The 16,873-nt window shown below is 32.8% G+C and overlaps 1 protein-coding gene across 1 annotated transcript in view; it reads right to left on the bottom strand.

Moving 5' to 3' along the window:
• The window catches only part of SYCP1 (synaptonemal complex protein 1), a 121,512-nt gene that overhangs the window by 65,719 nt on the left and 38,920 nt on the right, over nucleotides 1-16,873 (bottom strand). The window contains exons 15-19 of the mRNA XM_042953545.1: nucleotides 10,894-10,955; nucleotides 4,217-4,321; nucleotides 3,299-3,402; nucleotides 1,889-2,006; nucleotides 1,024-1,094 (exon numbers count right to left, since the gene is read on the bottom strand). Of these exons, the coding sequence (XP_042809479.1) occupies nucleotides 1,024-1,094; nucleotides 1,889-2,006; nucleotides 3,299-3,402; nucleotides 4,217-4,321; nucleotides 10,894-10,955 (460 nt within the window). The remainder of the gene's footprint in view (nucleotides 1-1,023; nucleotides 1,095-1,888; nucleotides 2,007-3,298; nucleotides 3,403-4,216; nucleotides 4,322-10,893; nucleotides 10,956-16,873) is intronic.

The raw sequence follows: 16,873 nt of genomic DNA, 5'->3' as shown, positions 1-16,873 counted from the left end.
TATGTGATTTTAAGCAGGCAAAACATTTCTAAGTAGAAAAGCAATGGAAAAATTACCAAAAAAAGACAACTAGATTTAATTCAAATTAAAAAAATTTACGCACAACAAAAAATTACCCAAAATGCAAGGAAAACAACAAGTTGGGGGAAATATGTACTGTAATATATTGTAAATATATGTAAATATATTATTTAAAGCTTAAGTAAATCAGTAAGTAAACAAGACCTCAAAAGTATTAACAGGCAACAGATATAAGCAATTTTAGAAATAAGAAATTCTAGCAAGCAAACACAAAAAATTCCAAAACTTACCCCCCAAAAAAGAAAATTACAAGTCCTAATAGCAATGAGTTGTTTTTATCTATTATATTATCAAATAAATTAATAATAATACCCAAAACAAATTAAAAGATATTTGGAGCCAGCATTTTCATACAATAGTGATTGTACTGCATGGTTTACAACTAGTATAACCTATTAGAAACCATTTGACTATCAACAGTTATTGAAATAATTATTCCTATGACTCAGTAAATTCTCCTTGAAATGTATCCTATCAAATTCAAAATAAGGGAAAAAATCTGTATGCTCCAAGATGTTTACTACAATACTATTTATGATAGTGGAAAACTGGAAAATGTCATCTCTAAAACCAACAAGGATTAAAATAAATTGTTATATCCACTTGACTGGTTTACAGGCATTAAAAATAGACGATTGTGAAAACACCTAGAAACATGGACAACGTTTTAAAATAACATTAATTTTTTTAAATTTCGCTTCTAAATTTCCTTGCATATAATTACTTTCTTCGTGATGCTTTAAAATTCCTGTCTAACCTATTTCAACAATAGAACAAAAGACATTGTTATGATTTTATTTTTAAGCAGAACTCCAAAGCAATCATTCTAATTTTTTACTTTATACCATATCCAACATTAAGTGTAATTTAAATTAACCATAACAAATAGAAACATACTAAAATCTTTTGCCAGACAAAAAAAAGCCAACTCATTAGTCTTGCCTTAATTGTGTTTCAGTTTTTTCCATATTTTCTATTTGTTTCAACATCCGTTCTTCTTTCTTTTTGCTATTCTAAAGAAATAATAAATGTTTATGTTAATCATTCTGTTTCAACAAAAATAAAATTGAAACTAATATTTAAAACCTTTATCTGTCACCATAAAATTCAATTAGTTATATATAAAACAAGACAGTGAGCTATTTAACTTGCATAGTTACATACTATTTTTCCAGCCTTATTTTAATTATTCCCCTAGTAATTTATATACAACAGCTAAAAAGCAAGTCTTACTTATTGTCTCCCAGTGACACTTTAAGGCCTTCTATCCTTGTTCATATTGTTGTGATTTCAAGGAATGCTTTTCCATTCACTATTACCTACTGAACTTATAATCAGTCATCTTTTAAGACCAAAATCAATGCTATATTCTCTCTGAAGCCTTCTCTTCCTCCAAGGAAGAAGATAACACTTTGTCCCCAAAACAACACATATAACATAGTATTTTAAGTTATTTGAGCATTTAGTTCTTCTCTTGAGTCATAAGATCTTAATGAGGAAAGAAGGTATTTTATTCATCGTTGTATCCTCCACACTGTCATATGATTTACCCGATAAATACTTGAATAAATATTCATAAAAATCCTAACGCTTAAAATTACATTAACTTTATCAATGGGTAGTTCTATAGTCTGTTGCCCATTATCACCATCTAAATCAATATGCACATTTTTCTTCTGAAACAGAGGATCAGTTCTAAGATAATCAGATTTGTAAAGGGTAAAGAATCTTGGAAAGTCATCTATTCAAACCCCCTATTTTTACAGGTTAGAAAACTAAGTCACTGGTACTTTCTTTTACAACTCACATCAGTATCTTCTTGCTGTTTCTTGAGTTCTAGGGCCATTTCACTTGTTTCTTGTGCTAATTTTTTGTTCTCCAGTGAAAGTCTGTTGCAGCTTGCATTTAGTTCAGTAGTCTTAAGCCTGTTTTTTAAAAACATGTCAGACCTAAATATTTACCTATTAAATTATATGATGTAGAATTTAATTCAAGATAATCTTAGGGGAAAGGGAGAAAGGGCTGGGAATATAAACAAGATTGGCCATTAATTAATAATTTCTGAAGTGCAATGATAGCTATGTGCTGCTTCATTACATTATTCCCTCTACACGTTTGAAATTTTCAACACTAAGTTAAGATGCCACAGATTTCCTTGCATATTCCCTACACCTCATCTCCCCATACTTTTCCACAAATTTTGAAGGGTGTCTTACTTTCTCATATAATTTTCTCTAGTAGACAGTCTCAAAACTATTCCAAACTTCTGGTGATTTGATTATAGTAGCACATGAGGCATGAGCTATTTTTAACAAAATATTTTCATTAAAATAAGTAAAACAAGATTTAATTTTTGTGTACAACACTTAAACTGCTCTTACAAGATCTCAAATACTCTACACTGGAAGAGAGATTACTACTGCTATTAGTGCAGTCAGGATCAATTTTAAATCAAAGAAGGGGGAACTGTGCGGTTCTATGGAATGATTTCAGTAGCAAGCACCTATTATCTTCTCCTACTTAACCAATACTGGAAATTCATCTAAGAGTAGATTAAAAAATGAAAGGTTGAAAAAGCAAACATAGCTTTGAAAGGTTGAAATAGGAAACACTAAACTAATGTATAAATAACCAGTCCATTTACTAAAAGGAATTTTGGTTAATAAGTTTTACCCAGAATTCAATGACCTGTATGTATTTTGTCACTTCACCAAAACAAATCTATGAAATAATTTAACAAGCAACCAAAATAAATGGGTAGAATTGCAAATAATTATTTTTATGAGGAACTAAGTATCGCCAAGAAAAGTAATATATTGATATTCTAAAGAAGTTCTCAACTTTGTGATATACTCTTTTTATGTCAATTATATATATATGTGTATGTATATATGTATATGTATATATGTATATGTATTTGTATATATATATTAACAATGGTGTGTGTATATATGTGTGTGTATATATGTATATGTGTATGTATATATGTATATATGTATGTGTATGTGTACATATACACATATACATATATACACACACACACACCATTGTTAATTTCATCAGCAGTAAAATTAATAAATTATTTTGATCTCTAATTAGGAATAAAATACAACTTTAACCCCATTCAAATAAATATTGAATATAATTTACTAATTTATTAACTACCAGAAAGCTTAAAAATGAAATATATAAGCTATTTATAAGATAGAAAACTTACTTCTCATTTTCAAGTTCAGTTTTCAGCTCTTTAACCTGTTTGGAATAATGTTGCTCACTTGTCACAATGGCAGTTAACTGTACTTCCAAATCATGCACTTTTCTCTGGAAAATAAATGTGTATAATCACAGCAAACATTTTTACAATATTCTTATTTTAAAAGTATGGTCAGTCTGTAATCAACTCATATATTAGGCAAAAATTTGGTAAGAAAATGTCACATTTTAAAATTTAATAGACTTAATGCCAAAAGCATTATAATTTTAGAATAATGAATAATGACAAATGTAATACAAGTAAATTCCATCTTGATATTCTAAAGCTCAACCAGTAAAATTATATTTACAAATTATAAAATATTTTCATCAGTTTTACTCAACCAGGTAATTAATCTCCATTAAAATGTTATATTATCAAGAAAAAATATAATAATTAATGAAGTCAGGCAGTATCTTAAAAACTAAGCTGTTCTTACTATTTTAAACTATTGTATAGTTACAACGTAATACTGTTATGGATTGAAAAAATACCTTTATAAAATAAAAAACATATTCCAAAATTATAACGTAAGCACTATAAAAATTATTGTAAACTAAGAACTTAACAAAAGTTAAATTTTAAATGTTTAAATTAAGAATACTGAAGACATCAAAAATGTGATTGTTATAAACCATAGCATCATGCATAATCCTGATATCTGAAATGCTGACCTCTCTCTCCCACATTAGAATATGAAGATTTTCTAGATGTGTATCACATAAATCATTAGTACATTAAATGTAGCAGGAACACTTCCTTTGAAAGGAATTTTGTGAAGAAATCTTTCACAAAGCTAATAGCTATACCATAATCTATTCTGTAAATCTGTACTCTACTAACAAAATGTTGCAGGACAAAATGTATCTTTTCTAAACAAACCTCTCTGGTGTGGAGAAGACCAGTCAGTTCTTGTTGTGTTCCTTTTAATTCTTCAGCAATCTTCTCAAATTGTTTCTTTTCATCTAAAAGCTTTTGGTTTTCTACCTATTTAAGAACACCATAAATCATGACAACCAAAGCACACACGTATGCAAAATGATCAAACTACCTAACTAGAGTGAAGAGACTTACGAGTTTCTCTTTGGCTAAAATTTTTTAAAAAGAGAAAACAAGTAATTAATAAGTTAATTCCAAAACTAAATATGATAACAAAGGATTGAATAAACAGAGCCCTAAAATTTTTTATTTAAAAAAAATCAGACAGGTCATTGAATTCAAACCTTATCTTATGCATAATTCACTCTAATTTATTAGCATTTATTAGTCACTCACTATCCTACCAATCCTGTTTGTCTTTATATTGCACTAAAACGTGCTTCCCTATAACTTCCATGCAATTGTCATTGTTCTGCCTTTCTTAGTCGCATAGAAGTCTAATTCCTTTTTTACATGATAGCTGACAAATATTTGAAGAGAATTATCAACACTCCCTAACTTTTCTTTTTCTCTTAACCATTCTAAAATCTCTAATTCTTATTATCATTCTTCCTATGAAATGGTTTTAAATTACTTCATTCCCCGAGGATTCCTTTGTCAATATACAATTTTAAATAAGGTATCAAGAATTAAATTCAATGTTGAAATATGGCCCTTTGTAGCAACGTGGATGGAACTGGAGAGTGTTATGCTAAGTGAAGTAAGCCATACAGAGAAAGACAGATACCATATGTTTTCACTCTCATGTGGATCCTGAGAAACTTAACAGAAACCCATGGGGGAGAGGAAGAAAAAAAAAAAAAGAGGCTACAGTGGGAGACAGCCAAAGCATAAGAGACTCTCAAAAACTGAGAATAAACTGAGGGTTGATGAGGGGTGGGAGGGAAAGGAGGGTGGGTGATGGGTATTGAAGAGGGCATCTTTTGGGATGAGCACTGGGTGTTGTATGGAAACCAATTTGACAATAAATTTCATATATTGAAAAAAAAAAAAGAATTAAATTCAATGTTCTAGACAATCAAGGATCAACAAACTACAGCCCACAGGCCAAATCCAGTCCCTACTTGTTTTTAATAAAGCTTTACTGTAATACAGCCAACATATTTATATATTGTATATTCCCATTTTGCCTTGTAACAATGAAGCTGTATAGATGCAAGAGAGACCAACCACATGGCCCACAAAGCCTAAAAATTTGCTACTGGCCCTTTAAAGAAAAATTCTGTCAATCTTTGCTTTAGATGGGTCCTATACAATAGAACTTTCTGCAATAACAGGAACATGCGGTAGCTACTGATCACTTCAAATGTGGCTACTGGAGCTGAGAAACTGACTTTTTTTTTAATTTGGTCTATTTTAATTAATTTAAATTTAAGTGCCACATTTGGCCTCTAGTTACCATACTGGATGGCAGAGCTCTAGAAAGTGAGCAAAACTAAGTATAAAACAACCATTAACTCTTTACTTACAGGTGCTTAATTACTATCAACTCCTCCTGTTATCCAACATAGATTTAAGTCAATTTTCATGTTGTTTACTTAAGCATGAGATCACAACGGTTTATTAAAGGCTTGACAATAAAGGCCCTATATTAATAATAAAAACTACTAAATTGTGTTTATAGAGTCTCAATTTTATAGGCAATGTGGAGCTATTTAAAATTTTGATACAGCTATAACATGATCGCATCTGTGATTTAGAAAGCTAACTCCTATGCACTATTACATAGGAAGACCCAATTATATACAGACTACATATATACATATACACAAGTGTTTACAAATAAAAGACTAATCCAGTTTGAAAGATATACCTTGCAAACCATAAACATTCTTCAAGACAAAAAGATACTGTCAGAGATAGAGATATTAATAATGATCAAAGATCAATTTGTCAGGAAGACAGAATAGTTCTATATGAATGTGAGACTTATAACAGAAATTTAAAGTACGTGAAGCAAACATTGACGTAATTATAGAGAAATAGACCATTAATAAATCAAAATAGGAGATGTTAACACCCCTCAGTAATAATATAACAGGACAAAAAAAAAAAATCGACAACACGGAAGATTTTCACAACACCATCAATCAAATGAATCTAACATTTAAAGAACACATATAGGACCTAACAACAGCAGAATACACATTCTTTTCAAGTACACATGGAACATTTACTAAGATAGATTATAACCTTTATAAATTTAAATAATAAAGTATATTCTTGAACCATAATGGAATTAAACTAGAAATAAGTAAAAGAGGAAAATCTCCAAATACATGGAAATTAAATAACAGACTTCTAAATAACCCCAGGGTCAAAGAGGAAATCGAGAAATTAGAAAATATTTTAACCTAAATAAAAATGAAAATATAAGATATCAAAATTTGTGGGATGCAGTTAAGGAAGTGATTAAATTTATAGCATTAAATGTTTAAATGGAAAAGAAAAGTCTCAAAACAATCTAGGTTTTCATCTTAAGAACCTAGAAAAAGAACAAAATAAACCCAAGCAAGTAGAAGAAAGGAAATAGTAAAGATAAGAGCCAAAACTGATGAAACTGAAAATGGAAAAACAGTAGAGAAAAATCAACAAAACACAAAGCTGGTTATTTTGAAAAGGTCAGTAAAATCAATAAACTTCTATCAAGACTGACAAGACAGAAGACACCAATCACCAATATTAGTAATCAAAGAGTATAGACTATAGACTCCATAGATATTAAAAAAATAACAGAATGCTACAAACAACTCTATGCACAGAAAGTTGACAACTTCAATGAAATGGACTAATTCCTTAAAAACCACAAACTACCAAATCACCTAAGATAAAACAGGTCACCTTAACAGTTCTGTAATAATGAAAAACATTAGATTCATACTTTAAAATCTTGCCAAAAAAGAATCTCTAAGTCCAGATGATTTCACCAGAGAATTCTACCAAATGTTTAAGGAAGAAATAACACTAGTTGTATACAGTCTCTTCCAGAAAACAGAAAGAAATGCTTCCCAACTCATTTTATGAGGCCAGTATTAGCCTGATTCTAAAACCAGATAAAGACCATTGAAGAAAACTATAGACTTCCCAAGAACACAAAACCAAAAATCCTCAACAAAATATTCAGAAATTCAACAATTTAGAAAAAGAATAATATACCACACCAACTGGGATTTATCCCAGAAATGCAAGCCTGGTTCAATATTTGAAAATCAATGTATGACATTGATTAGAATATTAATATTCTAAATAAGAAAAACAACATGATCATATCAGTAAACACAGAAAAAGCACTTGACAAAATTCAACACAGATTCATAAGAAAAAAAGCTTAAACTAGGAACAGAAGGGCACTTCCACCAAAAAAAAAAAAAAAAAAAAAAAAAAAACAAACTAGAATTAAACATCATATTTAATGGTAAAACACTGAATATTTTCCCTTAAGATCACATCAAAGATGTACATGGTCACCACTCCTTTTCAACATCATACTGGGAAGTCTGAGCCAGTGCAGTTAGACAAGAAAAAAAGAACTACAACTGTCCTTATTTGCAGACAAAATAACTGTCTACATAGAAAATTATAAGGAATGTGCAAAAAACTCCAAGAACTAGTAAGTCATTTTGAAAAGGGGTACCTGGGTGGCTCAGTGGATTAAAACATCTGACTCTGGGTTTCCGCTCAGGTCATGACCTCACCAGCCATGAGATCGAGCCCCACATCGGGCTCAGCACTGACAGCATCTCTCCCTATCTGCTCCCTCCCTCTCTCTCAAAATAAACAAACATTAAAAAAATAAAAAATAAATGATTTTGGCAAGACTGTAGGATACGAGGCCAATGCATAAAGCAATTGTATCCCCACCTGCTAGTAATGTACAACTGGAAAAATACAGATTTTTTGGGAAAAGTACTTTTAAGTACTACTTAAAACACTTTCCAGAAAGGAAATATTTAGGTATAAATACAACATGTACAGATCTGTATGTTGAAAACTAAAAAATGCTAAAGAATGAAGGAAGATCTATACAAATGGACAGATACCATGTTCATATATTAGAAGACCCAACATAAGTAATAACAGCAATTCAACCTAACTTGATTTCACATAATTACAATCATAATCACAATTACAATTACAATCACAATTACAATCATAATTCTGGTAGGATTTCCTTAGATAATAGACAAGCTGAAAATCTAGATGATAAAGGAACTAGGATAGCTAAAACAATTTTGAAAAAGAATATTAAAGCCAGAGGAACCACACTACCCAAATCTAAGACTATTAAGCTACAGTAATCAAAACACTAATATGTCAGTGAATTGATAACAAATAGATCAAGAAAACAGAAATAGTCCAGAAACAGATCCACACAAATATAGCCAATTGATTTTTTATAAAAGTGCAAAAGCAATTCAAGGGGGAAAAAGAATCTTTTCAACAAATGCTAATATCATCCTGGATCAACCTAAGTATTTAAATCTTAAATATCTCTCAAAACCATCCACTTTTTCTCACCACTACTTCCCAGCCTAAGCTACAATCATCTCTCCTCTAGCTACTGTGATTGTCTGTCTAATTAACTGTTCTATCTTAATCTGTTCTCAATTCTGCAAGCCAAATGAGCTTTTCAAAATGCAAACCAAGTCACTCCCTACTGAAATTCCTTAGAGTTTCCCATACCTCTTGGGATAATACAAAATTATCCTGATAAGATTTAAAAGGCCATGAACTGCCAAGCTCCTACTACCTAACTTTCTGGCCTCATTTTGTACCATTCTCTTCTTTTCACTCGAGGTTGTACTCACCATACTCCTTCCTATTAAAGAAACTTTGCACATAATATTTCCTCTACCTGATAAGCTCTTCCCTTCCTTCTCTGAATTTCAGTTCAATATTTATTTTTTTAAAAAAAGACTTTCCTGACCCAACTAGTTCAAATTCCTTAATTATAGGCCTCATAGCACTGAAAATTAATCCTTTATTGCCTTTGTCACCATTGTAATATTACCTTTGAATGACTTATATTTAAATGTGATTATTTCATGACTGTAGATCCATGAAAGCTGCATATGCATCCATTTGCTCCCAGCTGTACCCCCAGAGTATAGCATAATAGAAACTCAACAAATGTTTGTTAAAAGGGCAAATGTATTATTTTATTTATCCCTTACAACTACCCCATTAGCTATGTGCATTTCAGAGATGGAGATCTGAGGCATCAAGAGTTTAGTTAAATTGCTCTTAGTCATACAGTTAAGAAGCAAAGAGCTAGATTACCAATCAAAACATAATTTTAAGGACCAAGATATTAATTGTGTTCTATTGCTGTCCAAATATAACAAAACCTTAAACCAGTTCTTGTCTGCATAGGAGTGAATCTTTACACTAAAAATAATGCTTTAGTATTCATTCATTCAACAAATATTCATAAAGTGTCAGTCATTGTACTAAGTACTAGGTTTATAAGGAAAACAGGGCATGGATTCTTAGCCCTTAGCCCTTATAGGAGCATACATTCATTCCACTATTTATTAACTGAAGACCTACTGTATACCACCTACTGTGCTAAGTAAGGGGGAATCAAAAGGGTGAATAAAGCTTTAAATAATTTTACCAAAAATAAAGTAATTCTATTTGTGATAAATGCTATACAGGAAAAGTACAGGGTGGCTATGGGAACAAGCCATACAGAGACCTAAACTAGATAAGAGTATTAAAGAGAGGTTTCCTAAACAACTGATATTCAAGCTGAAACTTAAAGTATGAGTCTGCATTATCAAATCTGAAAGCAATGTAAACATTACTATTCACAAGAGTTTGAGTTAAAGCAATTCAGTGGAGAAAAGATAAGCATTTGGAAATAATGCTTCCCAAGAGATGGAAGAATCAGGAGTTGCAAAGTCAGGTAGAGACACAATAGGTTAAACCCACCATCAAATATCTATAATCATAAACAATACTATATAGCAAGGGTTGGCAAACTGTAGCCTGCTAGATAAAATCAGCCCACAATCTCTTTATGTAGGCCCTTGACCTAAGAATAATTTTTACATTTTATTTAAAAATAAAAGAGAGGAGGAGGAGAAGGGGGTGTGGAAATAGGAGGAGAGGAGAATTAACATTCTGTATATAGCTCATAAAGCCTAAAATATTTACTATCCAGTTCTTTAAATAAAAGTTTGCCACCCATGCTCCACAAATTATAATCAATTAAAACATAATGAAGCCTACCCTAACAAATCCATTAAACGTGATTTTATCTGAACACTTAACATAGCTACTGAATATATAACATACATATCTTCCTTAAAAGTGTAGCTTTGTGGTTCAAAGGTATCAAAGGCATACCAAATTTACAACCAGCTATATCATATGCATTGCTCTTACTTAAATGTACTGTCAACACATGTTCAAATAACATAAACACTTTTGCCAAGACAGATGTATAAAACTTGGTACAGATAAGAATGTGGTTTTACTAAAACACAAGTGTATTTTTTTATATTTAGCTGAAAACACTAATATAAAATATCTATAGTATATGAGACTAGGTCAACAGATTCATATTATTTTGAAAAATAACTGCTCTGTATTAATAAGAGAAACTATATACTTACCAAGATTTTCTTCAATTCTTCAAGTTCTACTTCTTTGTTATTTTTAAGCTTAGTCATCTCTTCTAAAATAAGCAAAAGAATACAAGGTGTGAAAAGCCAGATTAGAAGAACAGGAAAGGAAAGATGAGAAATAAGAATACCACAGTTTGAAAGGGAAGAAAACCGAGATGGTTTAGTGCAACTAAAGAAAGCACCATAAAAGGACAGGTTTCATTCTTTCTCATTGCCAAGTAGTATTCCATTGTATATATAAACCACAACTTCTTTATCCATTCATCAGTTGATGGACATTTAGGTTCTTTCCATAGTTTGGCTATTATGGCCTTTTGTAGCAACGTGGATGGAACTGGAGAGTGTTATGCTAAGTGAAATATGTTATACAGAGAAAGACAGATCCCATATGTTTTCACTCTTATGTGGATCCTGAGAAACTTAACAGAAGACCATGGGGGAGGGGAAGGGGAAAAAAAAGTTATAGAGGGAGGGAGGCAAACCATAAGAGACTCTTAAAAACTGAGAATAAACTAAACTGATCCTTATTAAAAAAAAAAACAAACAAACCGATACTGTTACCCATAAACTGATCCCTTATTAAAAAAAAAAAAACAAACTGAGAATAAACTGAGTGAGGGTTGATGAGGGGTAGGAGGGAGCAGAAAGTGGGTGATGGGCGTTGAGGAGGGAACCTGTTGGGATGAGCACTGGGTGTTGCATGGAAACCAATTTGATAATAAATTTCATATTAAAAAATAAATAAGTAAATGCCTTAGTTAAAAAAAATAAAATAAAAAAGAAAGCCCCATAAAGCATAGAAGAAGTCCAAATGGAACTACGCAAAAATAATGGATACGTATTAATAGCAATGTTTGTATCAAGTTAATTCCACAACCAAATGAGCCCGGAGTTCATTAGTCAAAATAAGCAATACACACACACACACACACACACACACACACACACACACACACACACACACACACATTCCAAATATATTTGGAATGAGGTTACTCAGCATGTACCTTTACCTTTAATTCATCACTGTCTAAATACCTGGCCTCTTAATCTTCACTCTCAACTAAAAAGGACAAGTGATCTACTTTTCTCAAGCTAATTCTGACCATTGTACTCTGGACCTCAACATTCCTACCTCCTCTGAGACTTTAGTTGCTTATATAACCAATATATATACTGACTCTCTGTAAAGGAATCTTTCATTTCCCCCATCCCATCGAAACATCTATTTGAATACAAAACAATATCTGACTGACCTTTCTGCCTTTTCTTACTACTGTCCAATTTCTTTGGTTTGCAAACAAATTCCTGTTTGTTATCTACACATTTCTTAGTCCTATGCAAAACTAATGCCTATCTCATGACATTACATTAATTACATCTCTTACATTATTTTACATTATTTATAAGTATTTATAAATATAAATACTTTAATAAATATTTATAAATAATTCATAATTTATATTTATAAAATATTTATAATTACATTATTTATAATTACATTATTAAAACTATGATCCTCAATAACCATTCTGTGGTACAATTCTCAGTCCTCTTTATTGTGGAGCTTTCTGGAATTTAATCTTATCAACTACTCTCTATTTTTCTCTTTTTGATTTTCAAGACCTTGTGTTATGTGCATTTCCTGTTTTCTCTGCTGACACCCTTCTTTTTTTTTCCTACCCTAAATAATAACACTCTACACAACGCTTTTATTTCTATCTTCTATTAATTCAGTATTAGACTAATAAATTTATAAAACTTTTCCAGGCCAAACCACCTTTATCCTCCTTTCTTAAATTCTTTAACCGCCTACAAAGTTCCCAAATGATGCCTAGCTGTCAGCTACAATTTTATTGTATTTGAAACATTGTCTTTCTTCACTATTAAGGGTTTTTAATAAATGGAGATATAAGAGATTTACTGGAAATTTCCAAGACTCTGAACATTAAAAATAAACAGGGGTACCTGGGTGGCTCAGTTGGGTGAGTGTCCGACCTCTGCTTGGGTCATGATCACATGGTTCGTGAGTTTGAGCCCTGCGTCAAGCTCTGAGTGGACAGCTCAGAGCCTGGAACCTGCTTTGGATTCTGTGTCTCCTTCGCTCTCTGCTCCTCCCCCGCCTGCACACACACTCTCTCTCAAAACTAAATATTTTTAAAAAATAATAAAAAATAAAAGTAAAAAATAAAAAAATTGTAATAATTGCCCACAATTTTTAAGGAAAAATCAAACAAATAGGAAATGCCAGCATGGAGTCTAAAAGAAATACCTGTCACAAGCAAAGCTTATTTAACCACAATTTTCATTTTAGGTAAAAAGAGTTTTTCAAACTCAAGGATTAATTAAAAATAGTTGACTAAGCATATCTTCACATTCTCTCATCCCCACTCCCGTAAAATTTTTTAAAGTTACATATATATATATGTATTTTATATATATATAAAATATAAATCATATATAAAAATATATGATGAGGGAGTGCAGGACAAGCTGAGGGCAAAACACAGGCTAATGGCACCACCCACCCCCAGGTGGGATATGTGTGATACTCCTCAGACAGTCCTGGCTACCCAAGAATAAAGAAAAGGGATTTAAGTGTTTGCCATGATGATGTGGAAAACGAAGACAAATGAAAAATTAAATTGCCTTACTGTCTACAGCCCACTGACAAGTCCTCGGAACAGGCAGAGTGACCTCTGCTAGGGGCAAAAGGAAATCTTGGCTTATCCTGACCCCCCAGGAATCTGTAAGTCTACTTCAACATATAAAAATTCCTTTGGAAACTTCCTTTATCTCAACTCCCCTAAGATATATGCTGGCAATTATACTCCAAGCTTATGGCCCCTGATACACATATGAAGGGTCTCATGACAGGTTTTACTGAACGGTAATAAATGGTGTTTTCCTAACACAGCTAGCCCCTCAAAGTCCTGGAAACCTTGCTTCCAAAATACCTTAGAGAGTTACTCTATCCCTAATCCCCTCCCAACCTGAGGGTATATAATCAGTTACCTGTCACAACCCCAGCACAGCTCTTCCTGCCCACGGGTCCTGTCCCTGTGCTTTAATAAAATCACTTTTTACACCAAAGATGTCTTCAAGAATTCTTCCTTGGCCATCCGCTCTGGACCCCACCATCACCCCAAAACCCCTTCATATATATATATATTTACAACAATAACAAAACCAGACAGACTACCATAAACAAACCAAAATACTGAAGAATCCTAGAAGGAGGAGGGGTCACCTACATTAATTCATTGAAGACTATGTGCAACAACTAGACCAGGTGACTATACCTCCCACCACAGAGTCCACCTCAGGTTAAATCAAAGATCCTAGGAATTGGAGCCCAAGGGGTAAGGCAGTGCCCCCAAACAGCTCATGATCTCTACAAACAATCCCCTAAATCCAAAAGATTAGCTACCGAGCCCACCCTTCCCTACAGTACCTCCCGTCTCCCCCCAACATAATCAGAAAAATCACATTATAACATATGTGGGAGAAAAAAGATTCTCAAATATTTAGATGAGTAAATAATCAAAAATCACCAATTAGTGAAGAAAAGCAAAACCATAAATGTTAGGCACCAAATTCAGAGAAGAACTAAAATAAAATTCAAGAAGGAATTAATAGAGCAAACAGAAGCAGAAATGTTGCTAAGTATAGTATGTTCCAACAGGATACAATATCCATGAAATTAATCACCTAGAGCTCTCAGAAACTTAAAATTTGGTAACTAAGACTTTAAAAACAGCAAAGTAGGGGTGCCTGGTGATTCAGTCATTTGAGTATCCAACTCTTTATTTCAACTCTAGTCATGATCCCAGGGTCGTGGGATCTAGCCCCATGTCGGGCTCTGCACTAAGCATGGAGCCTGGTTAAAGATTCTCTCTCTGGGGCACCGGAATGGCTCAGTTGGTTGGGCATCCGACTTTGGCTCAGGTCATGATCTCACGGTTCATGGGTTCAAGTCCCGCATGGGGCTCTGTGCTGATAGCTTGGAGCCTGGTTTGGATTCTGTGTCTCCTTCTTTCTCTCTGCCACTCACCTGCTTGTGCGTGCACTCTCTCTCTCTGTCTCTGTCTCTCTCTCAACAAATGAATAAACATTTTTTTTAAAAATTAAAAAAAAAAAAAAGATTCTCTCTCTTTCCCTCTGCCTCTCCCCACCCAGCTCATGCATGTGCTCTCTACCAAAAACAAAAAAAGGCAAATTAAACATATCTAAAGACTGAATTATTAGGGAGAAGCCAAAAAACTTTTTTCCCAAAATTCCCCTCAAAATAAACTAAAAAGTAAAGAGTTTAAGAGAGAAATTTTAAAATATAAAGGATTGGGGCGCCTGGGTGGCTCAGTTGGTAAAGCGTCTGACTTCGGCTCAGGCCATGATCTCATGGCTTGTTAAGTTCAAGCCCCGTTTGGGGCTCTGTGCTGACAGCTCAGAGCCTGGAACCTGCTTCTGATTCTATGTCTCTCTCTCTCTGCCCCTTCCCCACTCGTGCGCTCTCTCTCTCTCTCTCTCTCTCTCAAGAATAAAAAACATTTAAAAAAAATTTTTAAATAAAAATATAAAAGATTCAGAATTTCTAAAATCCACCTATCAAAATTTACAGAGAGAGAACAATGACACTAGAAAAGAAGAATTAAGAGAACTTTTCAGAGCTGAAGACAGTGTCCTCAGATTCAAGAGCTCACCAAATGCTAGTAAAAGTGTGATATGATTCCACTTTTAAAAGATAGTCTCTCATGCCTGTACCACTCAAACAGCTTCTAATATGATTTCTCCTCTTTGTCCTTTTCCTATCATCATTCCCCACCCACCACCAAATTTATCTGCCATACAAAAGTGGCAGTGATCCTCTAAAAATGTAAACCACAGGCACCTGGGTGGCTTAGTCGGTTAAGCGTCTGACTTTGGCTCAGGTCATGATCTCATGGTTCATGAGTTTGAGCCCTGGTAGGACTCTGCACTGACAGCATGGAGCCTGCTTGGGATTCTCTCTCTCTCTCTCTCTCTCTCTCTCTCTCTCTCTCTGGCCCCTTCCCCACCTGTGTGCACCCTCTAATAAATATTTTTTGAAAAGACAAAGATTCGCAAGATAGAGTTAAATTAGTTAGATCTTACAAGCTAGATAGATATTAAAAGTTAGAAACAACAGCACTGGATAACCAATTAGAAGTGAAAAGTAAGGGAGAAAGAACAGTACAGAATATCATTCAAGATTTTGATTTTGAGAACTATACTATTAACCAAAGAAGGAAATAAGCTAATGCTCAGTACTTATGTCATTGTTAATGCTGCTCTCCTACACATAATGCTTTATACATTCCATCATTCTCTACAACTACCCAAAGCCTCTTTATACCTTAAAGTCTACTTTTAAAATCTACCTCTTCTAGAGAATCATTTCCAATTCTGCAGTCCACATTGATACCTTTGGCTTCCTCTTGTCATCAGCATTAACACATCTCCATCAGCAACAAGTCTGTGAGCATTCACCCCAAATACATACTTATATATCGTGTCAAATTTTAAAATATAAATATGTGTACTACACTATTCATTATGAAATATATGCAAAGCATAAAATAAATAGAAATAGAAACTCTAAATATTCCCTTCTCTTAATAGAATTCTAGCTCATCCCCTCATTGCTCTAATGATTTTATGTGTTCAACCTTTCTCTCATTAAATTAGAGATTTCTCTATTATGAGAAAAATCACCTTATGCATTTGATTTGTTAATCTGACAATAACAGCCACTTAACTTCAATATCAGACTGAATTGTTACAAATAAATATCCACTAAAGATATTTTAAGGACTAAAATTATTCCTTAGTCTACCACATTCAATTGAATAATTCTAAGAAAGCAGGTATGTGCAGTGATTTAAAATACTACATTATGCTTTGAAGGAAGATTTAAAAATTAGATGAAAATTGCATTTACAGTCATTGTAAT

The sequence above is a fragment of the Panthera leo genome, chromosome C1 (assembly GCF_018350215.1).
Source record: "Panthera leo isolate Ple1 chromosome C1, P.leo_Ple1_pat1.1, whole genome shotgun sequence".
Lineage (NCBI taxonomy): Eukaryota > Metazoa > Chordata > Mammalia > Carnivora > Felidae > Panthera > Panthera leo.
Note: the sequence above shows the minus strand (reverse complement) of the source record. Positions and strands in the feature narration are given on the sequence as shown.